Source organism: Tamandua tetradactyla, chromosome 3 (assembly GCF_023851605.1).
Source record: "Tamandua tetradactyla isolate mTamTet1 chromosome 3, mTamTet1.pri, whole genome shotgun sequence".
Lineage (NCBI taxonomy): Eukaryota > Metazoa > Chordata > Mammalia > Pilosa > Myrmecophagidae > Tamandua > Tamandua tetradactyla.
Window position 1 is genome coordinate 154,663,255 of NC_135329.1, and position 20,646 is coordinate 154,683,900.

The window sequence follows — 20,646 nt, forward strand, 5'->3', positions numbered from 1 at the left end:
TTATCTTTGCATACCTATCTCCACTATGGACAACAAATCACCATTGTGAGATACCATGAGGATTCTACTAATGTTTCCTTGTCATTTCTGTATTCATCCAAGTCAGAGGGTATAACCGGCTTAGCAGGGAAATACAATAAAGGTCATTTCAGTAGCAGTGGCTTCCAAGCTGTTAGCTAAATTTAGCTGTTCAATACTTTCCACTCTGATAAAAACTGTGAACTACAATTATAGAATGTTGGATCAGAATGGGCGCTTAAAGGTCATTGAGTCCTACCCCCTCATTTTTCTGATGAGCACATGGGGCCCTGTGATTTGCTTGAGGTCACAAAGCTTGCTCATAGTAGAGATGGAACTTGAACTAAGATCTGTTGGACCCTGGGGCAGGGCTACCTCACTACTTAAGAGATGCTCTGCCTCCTCTGATCAGTCTAAGCTAACCAGATCTTGTAGCATTAATAACGAATACTAGCGGTGGTGGTTTACCCTCCATGGCCAGTCATCTATTTAGAGTCTGGACATGAAATAGCAAAGGTGTCTGACTTGGAAGTTGCTACAAGAGAAATGAAATGACTCCATAGCCAAACCCTGCCCCCAACTCTAAAAACTTCCTGCTTCAAATTCATCAATAATGGATGGCACAACCCTGCAATGCTCAGAGGGAGCTTACATTGCACTTTTGAGCAGCCGGTTAGTAATGTACAGTGGATAGAGCCTTTTTCTCAAATCCCAGGGCAGCAGGTCCTTCAAGGCTAGCATTGCATTTTCAATTAGCTGTTGAGTGAATGCTTGGCATGTGTATTAGGGAAGAGGTACACAATTAGCTTATTGTTCCCTTCCCTATTGTGCTAAGAGGATCCAAGGGATTGGTAGGGGAACAGGCAAGCCAGGCATTACTATAGATGCTCAAGAGGGGAGTTACTCAGACTGGGCATCTTCTCTCCTTCGCTCTGGAATTACAGCTATTTATTACAAAGCACTCTGCGTGGTGTGGCGGAGTGCGCCCGAGGAAGCACATCCCAGACACCACTTGGGGTTAGTCTTTCTGAGCTCTTCACATCTCTAATCCTCATCATTATCATGGAGCCCAACAGTCCCAAAAAGATACAATTTGCTGTGCCTTTATTCCAGAGTCAGATTGCACCCGAAGCAGCAGAGCAGGTAAGCGGCATTGGGTAGAGAGAAGAGAAGCTTAATTCAGACATACATTCTTGTTGTTAGTTGAAATCCACTCTCCTATTGAATGTGCCTAATTTTGTGACTTTCTGGATATGTTAATGAAAAATAGCCTGGTATCTATATGCACTTGCATTTGAGTTGCATTGGAGAAGCTATTGGCTAAAATGCATCACTTCATTTGATACAAACTTAACATCCATTAAGGAACATTGGTTATATTAGTAATTCAGATTTGGATACAAAAATCTTTTTTGCTTTCACTACTGAAATAACAGGTGTGACATTTACAGCAATGTTTAAAAAGTTCTCAGAATTAACAACCATTTATTTCATTATTTATGACAGATTGATTTAACAATGAAAACTCTAAATATTTAAATAATTCTTAAGAATAGAGTTAATATTTTATTTCATTATTTTTTATTATGTATTTGAAGCAGTAGTGAATGAAAAGTGTATGTACTAGGACTTGCAGGTATATGTATAATTTTAATAAAATGTCTTATTTGGAGATTATAAATTTTTGTGGATTATTTTTCCATGTCTAATTTATCTGTATATCTGTATCTGTATATATGACTATTTTACATTTGTATCACCTTTGGTATTCAGATTTAGACTCTTCAGGCAATGGCATGATTTTAAGATCATCTGTGTAAGACTATAATTGTAAGGAGGCAAAAGCAAAAAATTTGCAGGGTCATCAACCTAATTCATTATTTTAAATCAAAATTATCCTTGATACCTTTTACACATACTTGGTACAAGGTCTTAAATATAATGATTGAATCTGAGACTCATAATTTTCTAGGATATTTTGATAATCTGAAGTAGATCCACCCAGACTCCAGCAAGATAAATTACAACCTTAAATATGTATTTATGCTGGGTGGGGCACTGATTCGATCTTGGCCAAGATGTCATTGGTAACATTTTATCTTCTACCCTGGCATATTTTGGGAATTTATCTATGAACAAATACATCCAAGGAATTGAGGCTACATTAAACATTCTGATAACATATGCTCCTGTAATTTTAAAATGAGGGGGAAAAAAAACCCTCTTAGTTTAAAATGAATTACATATTCTCATATGGACTGTATCCATTCTTTATTTGTTGATTTGTTCAAAATATTTTGCTAGAAAATAAAAAAGATAACACCATAAATCAAATAAAAAGTCAGGCTGTTAACTCTATGTAACGACAGATATTTGAATTTTCCAAGCTTCACTTATGCTGTTTAGAAATAAGGGTAATGGATCTTGAAAGCATCATCAATATTCTGAAGCACCAAGAGAGCCACTGATTTAGCAAATCCTCCCTGTATCTTCACTGAATATTAATCTCTAGTTTATTTCAATGCAACTCTTTCTTTTCTGTGGAAATGTAGCTTTTTTGGTTAAAGAAGATAATAATAAAATCTGTCAGCTCCACTGTCTGGCTTTCCATCATTCCAAAATAAAATTAGTTAGCACTTACTGCATGCCCTCCAGAAGTCTGCATTTTCATGTCAGGAAATGATGAGATGGGATAGCTTTGCCAGCTATGGGGTAACCTGAGTCAGTGTTGGATTTGCCCTGACATTAGCTGGTCCTTTGTCGTTCACAGATAAGGAAAAGGAGACCTACACCAGCATCAGTTGTGATCCTCAGTGAGCACAACCCCCCAGGTAAGATGCGTGCTGTCTTTCATATTAACGGAACAGAAAAGAATTGTTTTAAGAACATCTAAGAGCGTGTCATTGCCTTGCCGAGGAGTTTCAATTCAGGATTTCAGTTAGCAGTAAATTAACAAGCTAATCGCGGAAAGAAATATTATAGGGAATGCCTCAGCCAAAAGCCTGTTTTCCTCTAGATTGACACATTGGTGCTGATATGCTGTGAGATGTTTTATTAGCATTGGCTGTCTGTGTTGAGGTGTTTGTATCAAATTTGGCTCAGTGCTTATTAATGAGGATGGTGGCATGTTGTTTAAGTTTCAAAGCTCAAATTACAGCCCTGGAGATGCTAATATCTTTACAGAGTAGGCTTTTTCTTTATAAAAGGTTGTTGGGAGGTGGGCAACAAGTCAGCATTGGCTAGAGCTTTGCCGTGATGTCATCTCTGAATAATGTAATTGAAGAGAAACCAGATCAATTTTCAGCAATGTCCCTTTGAGAGCCATTCCGAAGGTTTGCATCCATTTGTTGCGGTTTTATTTTCCATTTTCTGTTAAAAGTAAAGCTTCATTATTATTCCTGATAAGACTCTGAGCTGTAATATGCAAACATTATTTACCTATTGGATGGGGTGAATTCAGTCTCACATGTAAGTGCTGCTTCTAGAAATAAAGTAGGAGAGCAAAGGTCATGCCATTATTTTGTAACTAGGCTGGATTTGGTATTGATTTTTTTTAAAAGATATGAATAATCAGAGTGGGAAAGGAAGTTTTAATAATGGAACCAAACTGAGTCTAATTTTAGGTTGTAGTGAATGATCCATTTCAAGAATTCCGGCACAAAATATCCTTGATTTTTTTCAGCCGCCTTTCTAATTAGAGAAATACACATGAAAAGAAAGTAAAATTCTAGTAGAATATTCATCATTGAAGCCAAATACTGGAAAATGTTCGGCTAATGGGAAACAAGTAAACTGATTTATTCCTGCTGAAAACAAAAGATCTATAATTTGAACTTAAATCTTTAAAGTGCGACAGCTTTTTCATTAGAGAAATTGGAGGTTTATAGAATAATCATTCAAAAAGTACAGAATTCCCATGTACCCTCCTCACACACAGATTTCTCTATTATTATTATTAGCAGGTATTATTGTAGTACTTTTTGTTACAACTGATGAAACAATATTATTATAATTATACTACTGACTGTAACCCATAGTTTATGTTAGGGTTTATTCTTTGTGTTATAGAGTTCTATGGTTTTTGAAAATTCTTATTCTGTGAACATATATACAATCTAAAATTTACCCTTTTAACCAATTCAAATATGACAAATAGTTAATCACAATAACAATGTTGTTTTCTCACCACCATCTATTATTAAAACTTTTTCATCAACTCAAACAGAAACTTTGCACCAGTTAAACAATATTTCCATATTCTTTATCCCCACCATGACCCTTGGTAACCTGTATTCTATTTTCTGACTTTATGAATGTGCTTATTCTAATTATTTCACATCAGTAAGATCTTACAATAGCTGTCCTTTTGGGACTGGTTAATTTCACTCAATGTCTTCAAGGTCAATGCATGTTGTCATATGTATCAGCACTTCGTTCCATTTTATGATTCGATAATAGATCATTGTCTGTGTATGGCCATCTTTAGTTTATCCATTCATCAGCTGATGGGCACTTGGGTTGCTTCGATCTTGTGGCATTTGTGAATAATGCTGCTATAAAACGTTGGCATGCAGATATATCTTTTTGAATCCCTGCTTTCTTTTTTTTTTTTGGTGTCTACCTAGAAGTGGGATTGCTGGGTCATATGGTAGTTGCATAATTAACCTTCTGAGGAATTACCAAAATTTTCCACAGCAGCAGCACCATTTTACATTCCCACCAGCAGCGAAGGCAGTGCTCCTGTTTCTCCACATCCTCTCTAACCCTTTTAATTTTCCACTTTTTGAATAGTAGCCATTCTGGTGGTTGTGACATAGAATCTCATTGTGGTCTTTATTCTCAATTTCATTCATGCCCAGTGCTGTTGAGCATCTTTTCATGTGCTTTTTGGCCACTTGTATATCTTTGGAGAGATGTGTGTTCAAGTCTTTTGTCCATTTTTAAAACTGGGTTGTCTTTTTGTTGTTGAGTTGTAGGATTTCATTATATATTTTGGATATTAAACCCTTATCAGATAAATGGTTTTAGAATATTTTCTCCTACTCTGTAGGTTGTCTTTTTTATTAGATGATTTTAGCTTATGTATAAGTGAGAGGAATGGCGACAATGTTACAAAGGATGGGAGGGCTCTGTGATAAGGTACCTGTGCTAGTATAGTGCTATTTTAGCTTATATTTTTACTTTACTTTTGCACAAAAGTTTTACATTTTGATAAAGAACCATTTATTTATTTATTTTAGTGTTCATGGCCTTAACATTTCAAAATATTTTCCAATATGTTATCTCATTTAATAAATGTTAATTAATTTATTGAGTTGAATGAGGTGCAAATGGGATGCACTTTTATGGTTTATAAATAAATGCAAATAACCTATCATGACTAAATCTCAGTTCTGAGGTAATTTTATAGTAATTTAAAAATAAATAAATAATATGAAAATTAGGGTGGTGCAATGGTGGCTCAGTGGCAGAATTCTCGCCTGCCATGTCGGAGACCTAGGTTTGTTTCCCAGTGCCTGCCCATGGAAAAAAACAAAAAACAAAAAAACACCCAAAAAGATAATATACTAATTTTCCATCACTGCCTTGCTCATAGAAGACTTTGCCACAATATCCTAGAACTTACCTTCCTATGTTAGCTTTGAATACTGTTGCCAATTTCTAGGTGTCCTTTCTAACAACTGTCAGAATTCTGTAGGCTTTGTTTCTGTTTGAACATAGTAAGGTCACCTAAGTAAATTTTGTGGTTCATACTTGAGCTCAAAAAGTAGTAACTATTACTACTTGAATACCAAATACTCAATTTGCATTTGAGGAAAGTATCAGGAGAAGTGTCGCTAGATGTGATATTCCAGCGACAAACACAAGTAATTCTGATTTAGCGTCATGTCTAAAATTTGTTTGTATTACATAGTGAGTGAGCCATAAATATGTCTAGACCTTCAGGCCCTGCAGGGAACCAAACCCAAACTTTAAATAAATCCTTTGTCTGGACCACTTAGCTTAGTAAGTAGCAAATTATATTTAAATATCTCTGGGAATGAAGTTTCATTTCTTTTTTCTAGAAACCTTGTTCTTACCAGACCTCCCAATCACTAGAAGACACTGCCCTATTTCCCTAATTGACCCCATCCTTCTGTTTATTAGTGCCATTGGAGAGAATTTAGATGCAAATAGCATCTCAGAGAGTTACATCATCTCAGTACTGTCATCTTCCTGCTTGTTCATCCTCTTTTGTGGAAACTAGAAGAGCTTACAAGAGATGGATCCATCTTTAGCTGTGCTTATCACCTGCGTCGGTGTGTGTAGAGATTCTTGAACTAGTGATGGGTTCTTGCAGCAAGCAAACAAGCAACAAGAAAACAAAGGTTTTTCTGAGTAAAGTGTATCTAGCACATTAGTTTCTTGGGAGAGAACTCTAAAAATCCAACAAAAATAAACCAAAAACCACAACCAATCAGACCAATCCGGAATACCGTATAAATTTGTGGCTTCTGAGTCAGGTATAAGAGTGTACAACAGGGATTACAGTGTCTGTCCTTTATACTTCATAGGGTTGTTGTAATGATCAAGAGTCAGAAGAATTCATGTGAACATGTTTCAAAATCTGCAAAGTGCACCATAAATGTTAGGGGTCATTAACAGTTGTGTTCTGGAATAAAACCTTTAGATGTGGTATTTAAGAATTAAGATATACTAAAACAAGTTGAACATCAACTTCATAATCTAATCTGACTAAATATTTATGCCCTACTCAGCAATGCTTTAAGGTTCCAAATATTACCTGAACTCTATCTTTCAAACAAAACAAAAATAAAAACAACAACAAAGCTTTTAAGTGTTAAATACCCTTCCTTAAGCAATTGCCTTTTTCTGCCTCTCCAAAGCAATGTGTTCTTTAATAAACAAAGATTGAGTGCAGCTTTAAGTCCTGTCAAAATTAGACAGATATCTTCCATACACTGAAATTGCCCAGTAAATAAAGTATTCTTGGAACCACCTGTCATTGTGCTGTTTAAAATTCAAATTCTTGCAAATATATCTTTATCATTAATTAGTGAAGCAAAGAAAATTAAATTCTCCATTATAGAGACATAATTACAAACACTTTCAGTTCATTTGATATCAGAGTATTGTGAATACTGTTAAATGACTTAGACACAGCTTATTTTTTCCCTTTTCAGGAATTTGCAGAAATAGAGTATTTAAATGAATGCTTTAACTGTAGGTATAGAAAGACACAGGCATTCTGTTTATGTTTGGTAGAGGGGAAACAGAAGAGAAGGCTATTTCAACATGTAAATCCAGATTTTTCTTGTTTGCTAGTTCATCTGTGCTGATCTAAACACATAGACGATGTAGGCACCTGTTTGGAAGGATTCCTGGGGCAACAAAATGAGTGCTAACAAATGGCTTAGAGTTCTCAGGAGTAAAAGCAGATGGAAATTAGGGAATGAACTTTAAAGGATGTATAACCCTTTAGCATGGATTAGTCAGATTAACTCTAAAAGAATGGGGAACAGTACTCAATTCTTTAATTGAACCATCAGACTTGGGAAATTTTAATAGCAGAATGAATGTTTTCATCATAGAGAGGGGAGGACCAAGTATTTGCTTCTGGGGATGACTCTAAATGGCCAGGTAGCAGCAAAAAGATACTGAAAGCCTGAGATGTGGGTATAGGGAGGCACTGAAGACAAATTTCATGTTTTTTTCAAATATTTTGTGGGGCTGCTGACGTGGCAAACTAACTTTCGGTGTTTTCAATTCTTCCTCTGATTAAGGGCCAATTTATAACCTCTATGAAAATGTCTAGTAGGGATCATTGTCTACTCTTTTTCCATGTTTTGCTTGGTTTAACTCAGAGTCTGTAGTTAACTGGTTCAGCTCCTCTATTTTTATTTAGAGGATCATCTGCACATAAATACTAAGTAGAAATATTTGGTAACTACACTTTCTGCAATTTCTTCCATCACAGTTATACATTTAGTTAAACTTTATTGTCTTCTGACTTAGGAGAAGACTGTAGTTTTGATAATAGTATAGGAAATCTAGAGCTGGAAAAGAACTTTGTAAAATAAGCTGCCGAACCACTCATCTTCATGAAAGACGTATATAAACTAGCCCAAGTTCCAGGGAATTGATCCATTTTATATACCTTGAGAAGATTCCATAATTAACACCAGTTTTTTCAATTTAAGATCTGCTAATTCTCAATGTTAGATGATAATATGGTTTCTTATAACAAACTTGAGTAATGCCTCACTTTATTCTAGATTAAATCTTCACATATTCTCTTCAGTAAAGGTTCATTACTCACCTTTCAAAACATGTGAAAGCAACTTTTCTTTTCTTTCCTGGACTGAATACCCCCAACCTCCCATAAAGGGCTTAATGGACTCCATCTAAATTCTCCCAGGCTCTCTGTCTTTGGAGTCCAGAGCTGAACACAGTCTTCCAGTAAAAAGCCAGCACAGACCAGGCCTTATGAGTATTAAACCTTGTGCCATTCCACTCTTTTCCATTTACTGTTAAGCAGAGAAAATATGGTTACAATTAAATGTAATGGATGTATGCCTATTAAACATAAGTGAACTCTAAAAGGCCTGGAGCTAAGAGAAGATTTGGGTAAGTACCCAGGAATTTTGGCATCATTTAACGTTTATTGCAGATTTAAAAAGCAGACCAGAAATATAATGTAAAATGGTGTTCTGGGGATATTGATTGAACTTTCTAACTAAAGCAGATTTTGAGGATATTGACTTTCTCTTTGACCATCTTAGCTCCCAAGAATAAAACCAAAAGTATATATATTCTCACATACCTTAGGATAATAAAAAAGTTAATATGAGACATATAAGGTAGATGAGTTAAATATTACATGGTATCCTTTTAACTTGATAGTAAATCTAGTCACTAGAGAGAACTGGAATTGCGAGCTGATTGGTCTATTCAGCTCCACTAATTGAAGAAAAGCCACTGTCAATCTGTGTAGCATAGGACTGTCTAAATAAGACATGCATTTCAGAACCAGTTCTGAAACTCATTGCACTAATGAGATTTTGAAGGCTCTGGATTTATAATCCTGAGACACTGGATGATAGAGAATAGTGCTAGACTGAGACTAAATTGTTCAAAACACAGAGGCGCTCCAGGGATTTCTGATGACAGTCTCTGTACCCAAAAGCAATGGAATGCTTTGCAGCCTCATTAAAATTAGAGACTTATTTCCAGGTTTCGGATGTGCGCAAAACCCCTTTTGATGAAGACTTCTTACTTTACTAGATGACTGATCACGCAGTTGAAAGGAGTCAGGTACCTTGATTGAGGGCTTTAAGAGCATGCTGAGGATTTTCCTGGGACTTCGGCAGGTAGGTAAGACAGGGTCAGACTTGACACAGTACCTGTCAGCCCGGGGCCCTGAGCACAGGCACTCTAGTGAAAGCTGCCCTGGCCCCGCGGCTCCTGTACTTACTTTCATCCTTAGTCTTTATCTTCTTTGGAAATATGGTTTTAATTCATTATGCTCCACAGTCCTTTAATCCACAAAATTAAAGGGCAATCCTTGTCATTTGCTCAACTTTTATTTTTGCCTTATCAGTATTCATGACAGGATTAAAAATCCATTGTTTGAAGATCATTTAAGAGTTAACTGCTATCAGTTTCTGAGGAATTATCAAAAGTCAGTTTTTCTCCTCAGCACTTATTTGTAGGAGTTAGTGAATGCCAAGCCGTGCTGAGTGTTTTCAAGACAAATGATCCATGTGGCTCTCAGAGATTGATGTCGTGTATAAACTGATTGACTTATTTTCCCATAACTATCAAGTCTGCAGCCAAATAGACCAATCAATTGGTATACATAATGAGTCAAAAGTGAGGTTCCAATTCTCTGTAATACCAAGATTTGCTACACTGTGAGTATTCAAGGGAATTAGTGTACTCTTCAGATTAAATGAAAGAAAAATTAAAGGGCAAGTCATAAAATTATGAAATATATATGCCTAATTTCAGCAAGATGGCTACTTTTGTTAATTTTGAATAATAGCCTATAGCTTATGAAATATGACAGAATTGCAGCACAAATTTACCTCATCTTTCTTGGTCTCTGTGTTATATCTGTGGGGGATACAGCAGATGGAAATACGTCAAGGTATTTGTGTATACTGTAGAGAGGTAGTGGTTATAGGAGGCTAAGCATTGGTTTCAGAGTAAGAATTGAGTTTGAATCCCATCTTTACCTACTACTGGTGGTGAGATATTGCATATGTACTTACCCTCTATAGGCTGTTTCTTCCTTTCTTAAACAGACCACCGAGATGTGAGAAAATTTCTAGTAAACTACCTGCAACAAACTGGGTACTAAAGACCTATGCTGAGAAGAGCTTGAGTTCTCCTAAAATCTGCATTTCTTATGAGAAGATGGCCTGATACTTTTCCAATTCTGATTTTAGTAGGCAGTGCCAAACAGTGTTTCCAGGAGACAGGACTACTTTATAAAAAGCATATAATATCTCCTAATCCATCAGGATATGAATACACATTGATTGTCCTTGAGCTGTTTTTAATTGTTATGCATCCTATATTGTGGTATTGATTCAACTGAGTATGACTTGTCTACAAATACAAACTTATGATTATGAGTCTGTCAGAATTTTCTTTGAACATGCTACTGATGTCAAAGTTTATGAAAAACTATTGTAAGCAGTAGGGTCTTTTGTGGCAGCTTTGTATTATATTGAAAATGAAATCCATATTCTAATAGTATGTGGAAGGAAAGAAAGATGAATATTGAGCATAAAAATTCTTTAGACAAAAAAACCTATCACACACTCAGTTGACGATCGCTTTTTGATCCCATTCCATTTTTTTCTCATTTCCATATGCCGTCCCCATGGTATACTCTGCATAATCTTTCTTTGGTTCCTTAAAGGGTTTCTCTGTGGCAGTTCTTAAGATTTAGTTTAGATTAACTCATTTGTATATCTTCATCTTATCCACTGAATACTCTTACTTGAATTGCAGCAAAAGTCTGACTTCAGTCTCAAAAGTTTTCCTTGGCTCATCTGACCAGTTGTCTCGCTATGTTATTTCAAAACTCTCCTCCTACCTCTAACTCTATTGATTTTATGAATTCAGTTCAATTTAATAAGTATGCATTGAGTGCTAATTTTAAATACTCTAGGAACATGTGGTCTAGATAATGGTGGGTAATATGTCTGGATGAACTAGGGTACCACTATAGTAACAGAAGCGCCAAGTGCTCAGAGAAAGGTAAGATTAATTCTGGCCAAGAGATAGAGATAAGAGAATGTCTATTATGTATTTCTAGGACTTTTGATCTTTTAGCTTTAAGCATTTATGTTTGAGAGCAGAGCCAACATTGTATTATTTATCCAAAATTTCCAGTAGAGTAGATGTTAAAGGCCCAGGGGCTGTTGAATGTAAATGGAAAAAAATATCCTCAAATCCAGTGTCAATCAATAAAGTATTTTTAGGGACCTACTACTTTTTTTTAAGCCATTTTATTCACACACCATACAATCCAACCAAAATAAACATTTCAATTTGTGAACATTTTCATTGTTCCAAAAAGACCTCATACTCCATGTATTGACACTATTATTGACACTTGGCATTGGTCTAATGTGTTTGCTAAACTGATGAAAGAATATTAGAATATTACTGTTAACTGTAATCCATAGTTTGCATTAGGTGTGTTTTCCTCATATACCATCCTGTTATTACCACCTTGTCCTAGTGACGTACATTTATTTTAGTTCATAGAAGATAATCTTACATTTGTACTATTAACTATATTCATCATTCACAACAGGGTTCACTATGTTATACAGTCCCATATTTCATCCTCTAGCTTTCCTTCTAATGACATAACCACAATCACATGTACAATTCAGCACTTTAAATTATACTCATGATACTGTGTAGGCACTGACTTAAAAATATATATCTTTATTAATAAATCTTCACATACCTACAGTCCATATGTGGTATATAATCAATGGCTCACAGTATCATCATGTATTTGTGTATCCATCACCACATTCATTTTTAGAACATCTGCATCACTCCAGAAAAAAAAAAAATAGGAAAATCTCATACATCCCATACCCCTTAACCCTCACTCTCATTGACTACTAGTATTTCAATCTACCCAATTTATTTTATCCCTTAGCCACCATAATGTTGATTTTTTTTATACATTTTTTGATTCATCTGTCCATACCCTGGATAAAAGGAGCATCAGACACAAGGTTTTCACAGTCACACTGTAAAAGCTGTATCATTATACAATAGTCGGGCACAGATTTTGATTAAGGCATAGTGTTAGCTGCTCTAGGGGATAAAATAGGCAACTCACTATCACCACCCTTATGGAGAAAGCTACTTGAGGCAAATTTACAAAATCACCCATGTATGTTGATAGTAAAATCAACAATATGTGATAAAAATGTAAAGATACTTCAATTAAATACAGAAATGGCTTCCTCAGACATTTTGGGGGGACAAGAATATGATGTAAAGTATACTATACAGACTGGCTGCTTGACAAATGGTGTCTTAGTTTTCCTAGCTGCTAGGACAAATACCACACAATGGGTTGGCTTAAACAACAGGAACTTATTGACACACAGTTTTGAGACTAGAAGTCCCACATGAGGTGTCAGCAGGCCAATGCTTTCTCCCCGGTGTCTGTAACATTCTGATGCTGGCTGCTGGAGTGCCTTCAGATTCCTTGGCTTGTGTCCCTCCTCCTGTGACTTGTCCATGTCCTCTCCTTTCTCTTCTAGTTTCCACTGACTTCTGCCCTTCCCTCGGGGCTTTCTCTATGTCTGAATTTCATGTGTTTATGATGGATTCCAGTAATCTGGATTAAGGCTCAACCTCAGTGAGTTGGCCAACACTTTAACTGAAATCACACCTTCATGAGGCTCTACCCCCAGTGATGTGGAATAAGGATTAAGAACATGTCTAAATTGGGATACATAATTCAGTCTACCACAAATGGCAACTACTGTCTGGGGAGACAGGCATGTAGTTTTTGGAGAGGCTTTGAATTGTTCACTGCTCATGGCTGTGTGACTATAGAATGGTAACCCATCCTCTGAAGGTCCAAGAAGTGAGAAAGCTAGGCTCATTTGGCTCCAAAATGCATTTCTTTCAACACCATCATATTCACGTAATATGAAAGATACTCATTAGAAAGAAGGTTACCTTCAGCCTGTTGAATAAATGTCTATTTTTTTAGTCAGTATAATAATATACACTGATGGCATTATTGTCAGCTGTTTTGGGTAGTTGATACTGCATGTTCAGTTTCAAATTTAGAATTCAGAAAGTTTCTAACAGTTCTTCTAATTGTTTCTAGTTGATAGTCATATTCAAGAAAAGGTAAATTAGCATTACTTATTAGCCTTTACCAAAGAATCTAGTTAGGTTAGGTAATTAATAGAGAAGAGTGAGTCTCAAATTTCTTTAGTTTGTAATTGCTTATGAACAGTCTTTCAATCCTTGGAATATTATACCCTTTCTCCCATCATTTTCTAGGTATGACCTCCATCAAACAGTGATCTGACATGGTTCCAACAATCCCAGACACAACGTGGTAGCAGAATTTACCAGGGACTCAAATTGCAATGCCTCTGGAGCCCAGACAGGTGCCCTAGATGAGTGCCTGAGCCCTGGGTAGGATAATAGGTTGTGATGAGGACATGACATAGTTGGAGAATGCAAGTTTCATCCAAGTCTTTTGAACTAAATAAAAGACAGACAAGGTTACAGTATAGACAAAGAAACAAAGACCCCTCTAGGAGAGGCAAACACTTAAATGGTAAAATTTGGGAGATGCTGGCAAATATCTTCCTAAGTCAAGTTTCCGTCTTAAATTCTACCATTTGAAGTTGTTACTGCTGTTGTTATACTCCATATTCATCCTTAATAGTCTTCTAAAATGCAAGCACCCTGATGAGATGCAACACGTTATCCCTGACATTGAGGAAAGTTCTTTATCTGTTGCTCAGGAAGGGCCTGTGAAAGTCCCAGGTAACAGGAATGGCTACGGCAAATGTCCCAGCCATGAAGATCTGGGGCTCAGAATTTACTTCCTCCCTCTCAGTCTGTTTGCTGCCACTGCCTTGTCTGTGTTGGAAAATATTATACAGACAGGCCTCAAAATATTGAGGTTCAGGCCCAGACCACTGCAGTAAAACAAATATCACAATAAAGAGAGTCATATGAATTTTTTGGTTTCCAAGTGCCTATAAAAGTTATGTTTACACTCTACTGTAGTCTTTAAAGTGTGCAATAGCATTATGCCTAAAAATGTACATAACTTAACATTTTTGGCAATAAAATCTTTTAAAATTAACAATCATCTAATGAGCCTTTAGCAGGTCATTAACTTATTTGCTGGTGGAGAGTGTGGCCTTCTTGTTGATGGCCGCTGACTGATCCGAGTGGTGGTGCTGAAGGCTGGGGTGGCTGTGAAAAGTTCTTAAAATAAGACAACAGTGAAATTTGTCGCATTGACTTTTCTTTTCATGAAAGATTTCTCTGTAGCATGTGATGCTGTTTGATAGCATTTTTCCCACAAAAAAAACTTCTTTCAGAAGTGGAGTCGATGCTCTCAAACCTTGTAGCTGCTTTATCAACTAAGTTTATGTTGTTCTAAATGTTCTAAATCCTTTGTTGTCTATTTCAACAATGTTCACAGCATCTTCACTAGGCATAGATTCTATCTCAAGAAACCATTTACTTTGTTTATCTATGAAAAAGCCACTCATCATCCATTCATGTTCTATCATGTGATTACGGTAATTCAGTCACGTCTTCAGGTTATCTTGCTATTTGTACCACATCAACAGTGACTTGCACCTCAAAGTCATCCATGAAGGTTGGAATCATTGTCTTTCAAACTCCTGTTCTTTTTAATATTTTGACCTCCTCCCAAGAATCATGAATGTTCTTAATGCATCTAGAATGATGAATCCTTTCCAGAAAGTTTTCTAATTACTTTGCTCAGATGCATCAGAGGAATCACTATATGGCAGCTAGAGCCTTACAAAATGTATCTCTTAAATAAAAGACTTGAAAGATCAAATGACTCCTTGATCCCTGGGCTGCAGAATGGATAATGTATCAGCAAGTGTTCTGTTTTTGTAAAGCTGCCAGAAAGTACTATACCAAAAATGGGCTGGCTTTTATAATGGGGATTTATTTATTGTAATTTATAGTTCGTAGGCTGTGAAAATGTCTAACTCAAGACATCAACAGGATGATGCCTGGACTCTGAATACAGACTTCTGACTCTGTCATATGGGAAGGCACATGGCTGGTGGCTGGTGGCTGGTGGTCCTTTGTTTCCAGGTTTTGTTGTTTTCAACCTCTGGCTTCACTGGCTTCCTCTCTTAGCTCTTCTGGGGCTTTTTCTGTGAACTTTCTCTAAGATATATAAACTATAATTTAGGTTGACTTGTGAGGTATAAGGAAAGAAGCCACCTCCATAATATAAAAGTGCAAAGTGAAGCAGTAAGAACTGATGTAGAAGCTGCCGCAAGCTATCCAGAAGATCTAGCATCATTGATGAAGATGGCTATGCTAAACAACATGTGTTCAGTAGGAGTTAGTTTCATCTCCTATTTCTGTATGTCTTCTATCTGCTTATACAGGACTCCAATAAGAGGATTAAGACCCACCTTGTATCAAGTGGGTCACTTTTCAATTGAAATAACCTAATCAAAAGTTCCTACCCACGAGAGGACTATACCTTCAGGAATGGATTAAAAGAATATGGCCTTTTTCTTGGATCTATAACAACTTCAAACTACCACAGTAGGCATGAAAACAGTCTATATCTCTGTACATGTCCATCAGAGCTCTTGGGTGACCAGGTGCATTGCATGAGGGCAGCAATATTTTGAAAGCAAACTTATTTCCTGAGCACTAGGTCTCAACAGTGGACTTAAAATAGTCAATAAACCATGTTGTAAACAGATGTGCTGTCATCCAGGCTTTGATGTTCAATTTACAGAGTACAGACAGAGTAGATTTAGCTTATTTTTAAGGACTCTGGGATTTTCAGAGTGGTAAATGAACTTTGGCTTCAATGTCAAAGCCACCAGCCTTAACAAGAAAGTCAGACTGTCCTCTGAATCTCTGAAGGCAAAGCATTGACTTCTCTTCTCTGTAGATGTCTTAGGTGTCATGTTCCAATAGAAGGCTATTTTATTTACACTGAACACATGTTGTTTAGCATAGCCATCTTCATCAATGATGCTAGATCTTCTGGATAGCTTGCGGCAGCTTCTACATCAGTTCTTACTGCTACACTTTGCACTTTTATATTATGGAGGTGGCTTCTTTCCTTATACCTCACAAGTCAACCTAAATTATAGTTTATATATCTTAGAGAAATCTGATATAGTGGCAATCATATTACTCCTCACAGCTATTTGTGAAATAAGTTGCCCAAATCTGTATCATCAAATGGAGATACACTGTCAGGTTAGAATACAACTACACTTTGACCTTTGTCAGTAATGCTGTGAAAAAAGTACTGTGTGAACTAAAAAAGCTAAAGAGTTTATAATCTTTCATATTTTCCATCATTATAGGAAGCAATTTTCAGAATCACACCCTCCATTTAATACATTTTGACCCACTTATAAAAATAGAGTGCATAAAATGGAAGAACAAAAAACAGTCATTATTTTGGAATACAATTTCTAAAATAATTGACCCTAATTATGCAAAGTTTTTTTTGTCTTCTTTCCCTGTTTGAAGAACAGCTTATTAGTAAAACCTGTACACAGATATTTATATACACAAACTTACACAAGTCAAATATCCAAATATGTGTAAAGGGTTACATAGGCTATTTGTCCAAGTAACAAGAGCCATGTACAGTGTCAGGTGACTTGCAAAGAGGTCAGGACCTAACAAATTGTCTAGAAAAAATTCTGCAAATTCAGATGTCAAATGGAATAAAGCTAATAATAAAAGTTTAAGCTTCTAACCACTTGAATTCATATCAAATAGATTAAAACTATTATTTGGAAAACCTTGAAAAAAAATTGAAATTACTGGCATAGATTCAAAAAGTGAGATTTCTTAAATGTAAAAAAAAAAAAGTCACAGGGCTACATTTAAATTTATTTAAGAATAATAATGTTACATTTATTTAAGACTAACTGCTTTAAGATTATCTTCTCAACTGGGTAAGATTCATGTGCTTGCTTTCATATGAACTGATCTGTCGGCACAATGTGGAGTGTTATAATCAGATATAGGAAATGAGGTTTTTCTGCTACCTGTTGAGAGTCGACCTTTTACTGAAATGTATTATTCATCTTGGAAACCAACTTTTCCTTTTGCCCATTTCTGTTAATGATGTCCCCATTCTTCTTATCCTTGAATCACACAACCTTGAAATCATCTGACTCCTCTGTCTCTCCCTTGCCCCCTACATCTGAGTGTGACTTTTCTGCTCACTTTTCTCTATAGGGTGAACCTATCCCTCTATATTGTCAGTGCTGATGCTCAGCCTAGCACACTTACTACCTTATTATAAGGACGTAGTGTGATGTGTTCAGCATCTCTCACCTGACACAGGATGGATCTCACCCCTGCCATCCTCCTCCTCAGACATTTCTTTCCATAACATGCTGGAAGCAAGCCGGACTCTGGCTGCTATAACCTTGATCTTAACCTCCTCGGAAAAGAGCACATATGCAGATATTTTCCCAATAGTCGCAGGCAAGCCTCTGGCACTTAGCCCCTACCTTTGTTGCTCAACCATATATAATCTGAAGAGAGGCCAGTAAAATGTGGACACTAGAGTAAACTTGCCATGTTGCTGTCCACTGTGAGGAAGCTGGAGTTCTCTGTATATAAATTCCTTTGATAAATGCTTTTGGACTGATCATTCTTGCATTCAGTGCCTCTTTCTTTGGAATCCCAACTGGCCCCATTATAGGATCATTTGGGGCAGTCCTGGCTGGGTCTTCCCCTATTCATTCTTTCAGGGTGGGTCCTGCTTTTGCTTCTGTGGGACACACAATCATACGATTCCCTCACTGTTTTTTGTGTGTGTGTGTGCTTTTCAAACTGGGAGTAGTTTTATGTAAGGCTAAGAGCCCTAACCTCAGAATCAGTGGGTGTGGGTTCAAATCATGGCATGGCTGTGGTTCTCTGAATCATAATTTCCTCCTCCTCGAAGTACAGTTCTCATAACTCCAACACTGGTTGTTGCTGGAATCAAGTGAGATGATATACTTAGGAACATTGTTCTTCCTAAGATTGTTTTTTCCAACTCCGATTTACATGATAGGCTTTTGGCAGACATAATTATAAAATGGGTAATTGACAACAGTGTCTTCACTTTTCATAATTGATCTGTTACGACCTCTACTTTGTATCCTACAATTTACGTGCCCTAACTTTCAATGAGCTATGATAAGGCAGATGAGGTCTTCTCATGAAGACTGCATATATTTCATCATAATCTAAATACCATTCTCATGTCTACCTTTAAATTAAAGTCATTTCTTCCATATTCTTTTATATTATATCTTTTATAATATTTATATAATATTTCTTTATTATATAAATTGTTAATAATGGCCATAAACTGAGATTTGATTAAAAGGAAAGAAATGAACAGAGGAAGGAAAAATAGCTAAGGTAGATTATGGTTAACATTAATACTTCATCATTTCTTTTTCTATTTATTCCTTTACTTTTGGCTGTTTGCTCATAAAGCTTACTTGCCATGGGAGCTTTCCTAATGAAAATAGAGACTTCAGATTAACCAGGGTGGGCTCAGGTTGGATTTATCTCCCCAAGCACTCTGAGGATTATCTGTGCTTTCTTTACGAATCTTAAGCAGTGCCTACTTGCCCCAGTGATGAAGAGGTTTTCAAGAAATTATGACAGAGACCAACTCACCATCAAATTTTGGTGAAATGAGACATCCTGAATGATTGAGCAAAAATAGCTCATCTCAAATTCTACCACAGGCTATTTGACTTGGTGAATAGCCCAGAATTCCTGCTTTACTCAGCCAATAAAGGGGACCTTTTTGCTAAAGGGCCTGGAGACTGCTGAAGATATTTTCACACCCTAGTGCCACGGTGTACAGCCATTGGTAAGATCCAAGGCAAACACCAGCTGTACTGTTTATATGGACAGTTACAGCATAAGGAACATATTCAAAATGTGTTTTGATGTAAACTTAGAACACAAAAGATAAAAAAAATCTGAAATGCAAATAAAAGAAAATAAGAAAAACATGGTTATAAGAAAATTTAAAGGGATAATAGTAAATGTTTCTTTCTTTTACTAGTTTTATAGTTTGTAAAACTATTTCACCTATAATATATCTCCTCAAATTTTGTGAGATAACTATTACAAACTCTGTTTTACAGAGGTGGGAATGTTAGGTGAGCTGTTCTAGGTCAAAGAAGCTAGTAAGTCAATAGGTCTGAAATTCAGACACAAGTTTTCTACGCCCAATTCAAAACAGTTCTCACAACGTTAATAGCATTCTTTCTTTGTATAAATAAGCAACCTCATATTCTTACCATTTTCTTTTTCTCTTTCTCATGGAAAAAACTAAAAGAAAGCTCTGTGTTGCAGCTTTGCCATGTAAGAATATGTTTAATGCAGTATCCTAGGATGTGCTTCTTTTTTCATTCCAATTTCAGTTGGTTTGTTTTAGAGTGGTAACTCCATACCTTTTCTTTATTAATTAATAGTGAGCAATACATACTCACTATTGAAAAAAAAAGAAAATCAGCTAATCAAATAGAAAAAATAACAAATATTGCCCATCGTTCCATTCTTACATGTGTAAATATCTACATTTACTTAAAAATTCATTCCTTAACTGAAAATGCCATTACCTGGAAGGCTAACAGTTTACATTTGAAACCCAACTGGCCCAGGATATGACAGATTTGTGCACATACTGGAATGCCAACTTCCCTTTCCATCTACCAAAGTTCTTCTACCAGACTCAGATTGAATGCCTTGTCTTCTATGAACCTGTCACGTCCACTCAGGCTAGAGGGTTTTAATCCAGAAGGAATGACAAATCACTGAGATCCATTAACACATATGCTCCAACTGATTCATCAGATTACTTTCTGTCACCTAGTAATGCCCTGAAGAAATGGATCATAGAATTGATACATTTTGTGGTGGGATGGATGAAGAAAGATCTAGGTCAGGAGGTCCTTCCATGTATATAGGGCTTTGCAATTAAGCCCTCTTTGGATAGAAGAACTGCAGAAGAGGGTCAGAGGACCTGGAGTGGGAGAGTGACTAGCAGGAACCCTTAGTGTGGAGAAGGCCACCTAAAACTTATTGAATTATTCCACAAGGTTTATCTTTGACCTAACATTTCATGCCAGCAATTGCTGATGAATAATCCATTGTATCATCATGAGCTCCTATATTAAGTATTTATAGATATGATTTAAAGTGGCTTTTTTAGCACAATAGACAGGAGGAACAAGATGATCTCAGCAAGGATAAATTTTAGTAGTAGAGGACTTGAGCTAGTTGTTCACTGTTTACTATAGACATGCTCTGAATTAAGCATCAAAGGCA

The 20,646-nt window shown here is 36.3% G+C and overlaps 1 protein-coding gene across 1 annotated transcript in view; it reads left to right on the forward strand.

Annotated features, from left to right (window-relative positions):
* Positions 1-1,080: 1,080 nt before the first annotated feature.
* Positions 1,081-20,646, forward strand: part of PPP1R1C (protein phosphatase 1 regulatory inhibitor subunit 1C) — a 153,304-nt gene continuing 133,738 nt past the window's right edge. The window contains exons 1-2 of the mRNA XM_077151975.1: positions 1,081-1,161; positions 2,789-2,849. Of these exons, the coding sequence (XP_077008090.1) occupies positions 1,081-1,161; positions 2,789-2,849 (142 nt within the window). The remainder of the gene's footprint in view (positions 1,162-2,788; positions 2,850-20,646) is intronic.